The following is an 8,245-nucleotide window of genomic DNA, read 5'->3' on the forward strand; positions in this document are numbered from 1 at the left end:
GACGACGACGACGACGACGACGACGACGACGACGACAGGCCACAGCACCTTTTATGAAGAGCTCCCAGAATCTGAGCCGACATCACAAGCCAGACAAACAGAGAAGTCACCCAGCCCCAGGAAGCAGGCCTTTGACCACTCAGAGTCCTCCAAGGGGGAGAAGAGGAAGACCTTGCCTTTGGCCACATGAGAGGACTCAGAGGTAAAAACCTCCCCTGACCCCAGTCTGGGTGAGGAGGCAAATAGAGTTGGCAAGAAGCCCAAAAAACACAAGAAGGAAAGAAAGGACCGGGATACCACATCGTGTTCCATCCAGGACCCTTGCTCTGTGAGGCAGGAGATGCTACTTATGGATGCATAGAGAAGGGGGTTGAGGAGTATGCAGCCTTGGGGCTGAAACAGGAGCAGGGCAGCTCCAGAGAACACAGCAGGAAAGTGAAAAAAAAAAAAAAAGTCCACCAGGAGGAAGACACCCTCCCAGGCCACGCTGACCTCTCTAGGTCCATGGAGAACAACCCTAGGAAAGGAAAAAAGAAGAAGCCAGTCAGAATTGAGGTTCTAGAGTACATCCCACTAGGAGATTACCCTAAAGCCAGAGTGAAGAAGAAAACAAAGGCTAAGAAAAAGGAAGAAAAGCCAGTTGGTGAGCTAGCTCAGAAAAAGAAAAAGAAGAGAGCATGGTAACAGTAGATGCTTGGAAGAAAGAGCCAAATACAGACCTGGAGGTGGTGATGGAGAAGTAAGGCAACATGGATGAGGTCCACATAGACCAGGTGAGGCAAAAGGCCTTGCAGGAAGAGATTGATTGGGAGTCAGGCAAGACAGAAGCATCTGAACCCAGAAGTAGACGGGAAACCAGTTTGGCCAATGGGATACTGCAGATTTTGAAAGCAAGGAAAAAAAACTAAAATGTCTTAAACTTATGGGTGCCTTTAAGAATCTGTCCCCTTCAGTCAGCCACTCCCCTTGCATAACTGCAAGGCCCAACATGGCAAGGCGGCTGCCGACACCCTGAAGCAGAAATTGCAGCAGGACTACAACCAGGCTATGAACTGGAAGTACAACCGGGGTGCCAGACTTGGCTTCCTTGCCACCCCATCAGAGTCTTCTACATCGACAAGAATGCATCTAAGTCTGTCAAATTGGAAGATTAAGTGCTAATGTCTTCTACCTAAACAGCTCAGATGTCTTTTCTCAGTCTTGTAGATGAAAGCCACCTAGCAGCTGTCCAGGATGGAACACCTGTGGTCAAACTGGGCAGCTCGTGTCCTGGGGGCTAAAACACATTTTTTTTCTGTTAAACCTTCCATCCCTGTGGTGACATGGGCATGTGAATAATGGCAGCTGGCAACTGGCATTTGTTGGGGGTATAGCATGGCCCAGGCCCATACTGTTTTTTGCATTAATGTATTTAATCATCATTATGAAATAGGTGCCATTCATGAGGCAGCTGAGGTTTAGGGAACAAGTAATAAAATTGCGCGGGGCCACCCACTGTTGACTGCCATGTGTTACGTGGTTGTACCCTAAGCCCTAAGTCACTAATCATTGTGAGAGTTTCTTCTACAGACTTTCACTCAGAATACTAGTTGGAGATTAAATGATGGAGGAAACAAACAATAAAACAATCACCTAAGTTGTTCACAAAGAATGAGTTTCATATAGATTATCTTAAGTATACAAAGATTATTAACCAGTAATAGGATGGGAAAGGAGAAGAATAATGAAAAATATGAGTAATTTACGTAAGACTTTCATAGTAGGGTGGGAAGTGGGTTTGCTCTGTATGTGGTCATCTTCTAGCTATAGACTCTGTCATTCTATGTGTGTTTATTCTGTACTCTCCAGTTTTTTCTTATTTTTGCATTAGATACTCATTATAGTAGTGACAGACTATACAGAAAAATGTGTTTTATTTGCAAGGAAGTGTCTTAAAATACCTTTTTTCTTTACAAATCTGATTCTAAATAAATTGGTTGGAAACATTAGCTGAGATTCAGGAGCAATGTTGCCACATTCCCATCAGTAAGATCAAAAATACTTTTTAATTCATAGATAGAAATAACAAATAAGGTGTCTTATGTTCTCTGGAGAAAGAAGGAAACTTATAAGTTTACAGGGAAGGTATGATGATTTTGCTGTTTTCTTTGTCCAGATTCTAAGACTTACTAAAGCAAATCTTCTTTGTCAATCTTCCTTGATCTAAGATAGAAGCTCTCGTCAGGCTCAGTTGTGTGTCTGTTTTCCTTTTTAGCATATTGCTTCCCCCCAAGAGATGTGATGAGCCCACAAACCTAATTTTTATTTAAAAAGGTGATTCAAACCATACAGAGTGAATCAGTGCTTTTCTTTATTTTTGTCTTTCTTTACTTCCCATCCAGAGACACACTTCAGCAGCACAGTCAGAACAGTCTTACTGCAGTTTAAACAAGCATTCACAAGAGAAAAGAATCCAATCTTAAAACTGCTGGGAACTTCAGATCACTATATTGAATATGATGAAATATTAGATTTTTACCTTAAGTATATACACATACTGAACAGTTTTGTGAAGCATGCAGATGGTTTTGAAGTATATAATTCAGAAGATATATTTTTATTGGTTTTAGCTTTCTTAAAAGTTTTCTTTTCCAGTGAAGTTTTGACATAGAAGTTATTTTATTTAGATGGATAGGTTTACATAGATGATAAATTAATTTCATTTTTTTTATGTATTTAGTACAGTGTCTACAGGATCTCACTTCCTAGATCAGACTCATACTGATTCTCCTGTTTGCAGCCCCCCAAGTTCTGGAATTACAGCCCTGTGCCACCATGCCCAGTCTCAATCCCTGTCTCAGCACACCCTGGGGGTGGGGCAAGTTAGGCACGCCAGGGATCAAACCCCAGCTGGTAGGCTCTGCCTAAGAGGGCACTTTAGACCACTGAGCTATCTGGCTGGCCCATAATTTCACTATTTTTAAGCTAATGAAACTTTGAAAATGAAAGCAATGCTTTAGAATTAATTCACATTTATAGTAAGACATTTCTAATGTAGTGCAGTTTAGTGGAAATATCGTATGTATTGTGTAATAATTCTTGGGAGAATTATTATTCATGCATTATGGTGAATGAAAGAGAGAAAGAGAATATTTGGATACAAACTGAAGAGAAGGCTAGGACTGGACAAATAGCTCAGTGGATTAAAGTGCCTATAAGCAGGTGCAGGGGCCAGGGATTTGATCCCTGGGCCTGCCATGCCGGCCCTGCCCCTGGGGCTTGCTGAGATAGCAATTGAAACTGGGCATAGTGGCATGCCTATAATCTTGGCTCTTGGGAGGCTGTAAACAGGCAGATCACTATGAGTCCCATCTAGCAGTGAGACTTGAACACCCTGTAGACCCTACCCTAAAAAAGAGAGACAGAGACAGAGACAGAGACAGAGGCAGAGACAGAGGCAGAGAGAGAGAGAGAGAGAGAGAGAGAGAGAGAGAGAGAGAGAGAGAAGGGAAAGGTGTTAAATCTAGGTTACTAAGTTTATTTCTCACTTCAACTAAAGTAAGTCAACTTTTGTAATGTTCACCTGAATTTGCAGCAAATCATACTGTATTGAAACCAGTTCTGGCGTTTGAAAAATAGTGATGGATGATACATACACATACACAAATACTTGCCTTTTTTATTTATAGTTGTTTGCCGGAGTGGAACTGAAATTATTATGTAATATGATATCAGTGCAGCTTTTTTGGTGAACATGCTAAAGTTCTTGAACTTTCTTTCCTATTGCTATAATTGAATCTGCATCAGTGTTTTGCCATAGCATGTCCACAGCAGTGTGTAAAAATACAAAATCAAAGGATGATCACTAATGTTCAAGCTTTCTTAATGAACAGTTATGCTTTGAATTGACCAGTGATGTTGACAGTTTTAAGTTTAATGCAGGGTTCTCCATGGAAGAGAATAGATTTCTTTGTTCTAAGATTGTATTTGAACTGAGATACGTACGCAGTTTGGTTTCAAGCGAGAAGGAAATGACTTAAACATTTTTTATTTTTTACAGAGGGAAATTTTTTATGGTTAATTAAAATGTCAAAGATTTCCCATCCCTTACTTTTTGACAAAGAACTTACATATGATAATATCTCATTTTGTTATATACCCTAGCACACTTGTTTGAATCTTCTTTATATAACATAATTTATGACTTAAAAAATATTTACATTGGGGCTGGGGAGACAGCTCAGTGGAATAAGCGATTCCCTGGCAAGCACAAGGGCCTGAGTTCAATCCCTGGTTCTGAAAAAAAAAAAAAAAATTACAGTGGGAAGAAGTAGAAAGCTCTGCTTTGCCTTTAGTTTGGTAGTTGTAATGAAATTATCATTATTCATCAGTACATAGGAATAGTAAGTGGCAGAAAGATCATAGAGCAATTGATTTATCCTGGTTGATATGAAAATAAAAGTGTTTTTATGTTAATAAAAGTGTTTCTATGTTGGTATCTTACAGTACAGACTAAATAGCTGTCTTAAGCATCTGCAAAACTCATTTTTTAAAAATGTGTTTAGTACAAAGTCTAGAGGGTCTCACTACACAAATTGGACTCCTAGTGATCCTGCTGTTTTCAGCCTCCCAAGCGCAGGGATTACAGGTGTGCGCCACCACACCCAGTCTCAGTCACCTCTCAGGGTACCCTGGGGGTGGGGCTGAGCCTGCCTAATCAGGCACTTTAGTGTGCTGAGCTATCTGGTTGGCCCTCATTAAGATATTTTAATATTTTATACTTACTGTAATGCCATGAACAATTTACTGTGAATATGATGTTTTTTTTTAATTTAAAATATATTAAGTTCAAAATTAAAAGAACACCTTCAACTCTGATAAACCTGCAAAGTACTTCTTATTGCTATACCTTCCTGCATAGTTCAAACAAGTTTTTCCTTGAGAGGTAAATGTTCATAAACTTTGAGGGTTAAGTGGTAATGCAGTTTTATAAGATATCATTCAATTATAGGCTTGGCTGAAGAAGAACAATTGAAAGAAAATATGAATTTAGGATTGTATAATGAGTGGGTTTTAGTAGATCAGGTGATGTCATGATGTCCTTCCCTCAGTAACTCTTCATTGTCTTCCAGGTAAAGTCCAAGGTCTTTGACTGGTCAACAAGGCCTGCTAAGCATTAATGATGTCTTTTATACTCAAAACTCTTTTTCACTTTGTGCTTTGGTAACACCAAAGTACTCAGTTTATGTTATCTGTATTGTTTCTCTTTTGAGGACTTTGGTTGGTGCCAGTTTCTCTGAGAATTTGTATTCCTCTCCTCCTATTAGTATTATCAACTTTTCTAGGAAGCTTTCCCATGAACTACATGCCAAATCCAGCAGGATCAGATGCCATGCCCACAATACTCTATGGATATATATCTACTTATGTAGCTAGATAGAGATCAGTGTACTCACTTATTATTTTATGTTTCTCTGTATGTATCTGACTCTTCTGTAATATAAGTTCTTTGTGATTAAGTTCTCTATGTTATTCACTTTCTCATGCCAGGTACCAAACACAATAAATAACAAGTTTCAGAAAATACTAAAATGGCAGGTGTTTCGATCTTACAGCAAATAGGGAAAAAGTAGAACTTCAGAGCTCTACATTTCACTAGAAATGACCCACTATTCTAGAGCCGATGAGGATAACTTTGTAGTGGACATCTTGTAAAATTTCCCAACTGGTTTTTCACTCTAATTTTCTCGCCTTTCAACTCCATTCTTAATATGTTCTTCACACTCCAATTAAGACTTCTTTTCTAAATCTACGGTATTACTATGACAGGGCCGGGGAGATAGCTCAGTATAGAATAAGCGCTTGCCTGGCAAGCACAAGGGCCTAAGTTCAATCCCTGGTCCTGCAAAAATAAATAAATAAATAAATAAATAAATAAATAAATAAAATATTATTATGACTGCCTTCAGTTTCCTAGTAATATTCAGCTCCTTTTGATTGTTTCATAGTGATCTTATTAGAAAGATACAGCTCCCAGAATGCCAAGAATAATGTCAGCTTAAATTTCCTCCCCCTTTGCCTTTTCCTTTATCACAGTCTGTGCATCAGGTATAGGGAACATCTTTCAGTTCCCCAGCCATGCATGTATTGTTCTCCCCAACCTACATAGCCTTTATGTCTTCCTGTATGCCCACCATAGACCATCTGTATGATTTCTGTTCACCCTTAGGTTTTTGCCTTAGCACTATTTCTGATTACTGACTACTCCAAAAGTTAAGGTTTAAGTGAACCTGTCTTCTGGGCTCACACAGCACTCCAGACTTAGCCATATCATAGTTCTCATCAGATTATCCTGACCAAACATGATTATTAACATGTCTATATCACACAACTTAATATAAGTTCTGTTAATAGCAGCAGCAGCAATAGTAGTAACTATTTACTAAGCCCTTGTACAAATCAGATGAGATGCAAAATTAACATTACCTTACTTAAGGTAATGAAAAAAATAAAACAGAAATGAAATGCCTTCTCAAACCAGAGAGCTAAGAAGCCAAGCTAGAATTCTAAGCAGGGTCTTTTGAGTAGGCTTGTGCTTTCACAACTTCACAGTGATACCTCCTCAGCACTGTATTTTGGGGCCAGAGATATAGCTCAGTTATCTAAGCAACTGCCTGGCAAGTGCTCAGGTCTTGAGTTTGTTCCCAGTACCAAAAAAAAAAAAAAGTTCAAAAAACTATAGAACTGTTTTTATAGTTTACTACTCCTCTGCGAGCTCCCAGTCTGTATAAGGGATCAAGCCCAAAACTTTGTGTGTGCTAGGTAAATGTTCAGTTATGGCCCATCCACATTGGCCTATTTGTAACACCTTGTGTATCTGATATTTATAACTAAAGTTGCCAAATAAAAAGATAAAGATTTAGCAGTGAAATATTGAACCTATTTCCATTGTGTGTCTCTTCATATAACATTCGCCAAATAGATTTCTTTTGCTGCTTCTTCCATATCTAGCCTTAGTTATTCCAATTGGATAGATAATATTCATAGTTTTTAGATGGCTTTGTGAATAGAGGGGAGAAATGTGTTAACTAAGCTAAGGAACAAGCTGTTCAAGGGTAAATAATTATATTTTTATAAAATAATCAATTTGCTTTTAGTTCAAATTGATGAACGTTATAAATGATGGCAGCTGTTTTGTATAATTGATTCATGCTCTGCCCTTTCTATAAAGCAAACTCAGAATGTGTCCATTCACCCAGGAGCAATTCACACACCTGAAGCGGAAGCTGGTTCTCAAAGTTTGACTCAGATATATGCATTGCCTGAAATTCCTCGAGATCAAAATGCTGCAGAATCATGGGAAACCCTAGAAGCGGTATGTTAAAAAAGTGTTTTCTTTTTGGTAGCTATAAAGCATAAAGATAAGTAACTTCCCTCCCTCTCTCTTTTTAAGGATTTAATTGAACTTAGCCAACTGGTCACTGATTTCTCTATCCTAGTAAATGTAAGTATAAAAACATTTTTTGACTTACAATTGTTAGATTATTAAAATAGCTTTACTCAGTCAATGTAATTTTTATTAGAATTTTAATAGCTCAAATTTTTAAAAACTGGTGTTAAGCCATAGATAAAAGTCTAATTGTTTTCAAATCCCAGATACGTTAAATAAATATTTACCACCATCTATTATGTAAAAGGCACTGGTTTAGATACTCAGCACTGGGGTCTGACAAGGTTGAATGTAGAAATAAATGAAGTCTACTCTTTTTCTTTAAGGACTCTACAGTAGGTGGATGTAGACTTGAGTCCCCAAAATTGAGCTGTCAGGCCTGATAACTAGATGACAAAATAAGGTCTAAAGAGAAATGTCAGACCATTTTGTCCAAGAAGAAATGTTTAATTTTAAGGCAGAGAGGCACAGTTTTTTTGAGGTAGAAACACTACATATATAACAAAAGGTTTCTTTTCTTTTTCTTTTTGAGGAAAAACAAAACAGAGTTTATTAATAAAGCAGGCCATTGGACCCTTCTCGGGTTACAGATCGTAAATGTTCAGCATGCGAACATGCTTCCCCAGTCTTTCAGATCAGAAACATATCCAGCTTCTTTCTTAGTCTCTGCTTAAATACCTCTTGGTTTCCATAGCAATGGGACTCTTCTTTGTAATTAGTTCTGTTTTCCTCTTATCTCTTTTATATTTACAACATCTTAGTGAGGGTGGGGAAGGAGTGAGGGAGTTAGACTATCTTAACAAGAATGGGGAAGAA

At 38.3% G+C, this 8,245-nt stretch overlaps 1 protein-coding gene, 1 long non-coding RNA gene and 1 pseudogene across 3 annotated transcripts in view; 2 read left to right on the forward strand and 1 right to left on the reverse strand.

Moving 5' to 3' along the window:
• Positions 1-1,439, forward strand: part of LOC105744082 — a 1,916-nt pseudogene extending 477 nt beyond the window's left edge.
• The window catches only part of Stx17 (syntaxin 17), a 110,678-nt gene that overhangs the window by 87,955 nt on the left and 14,478 nt on the right, over positions 1-8,245 (forward strand). For both annotated transcript variants that reach the window (XM_004645226.3, XM_023705463.1), the window contains exons 5-6: positions 7,239-7,354; positions 7,433-7,483. In XM_004645226.3, the coding sequence (XP_004645283.1) occupies positions 7,239-7,354; positions 7,433-7,483 (167 nt within the window). The remainder of the gene's footprint in view (positions 1-7,238; positions 7,355-7,432; positions 7,484-8,245) is intronic.
• The window catches only part of LOC111813764, an 18,458-nt gene continuing 17,415 nt past the window's right edge, over positions 7,203-8,245 (reverse strand). Inside the window, exon 3 of the long non-coding RNA XR_002818938.1 lies at positions 7,203-7,214. This is a non-coding gene — a long non-coding RNA (uncharacterized LOC111813764). The remainder of the gene's footprint in view (positions 7,215-8,245) is intronic.

The sequence above is a fragment of the Octodon degus genome, unplaced genomic scaffold, assembly GCF_000260255.1.
Source record: "Octodon degus isolate 3935 unplaced genomic scaffold, OctDeg1.0 scaffold00221, whole genome shotgun sequence".
Lineage (NCBI taxonomy): Eukaryota > Metazoa > Chordata > Mammalia > Rodentia > Octodontidae > Octodon > Octodon degus.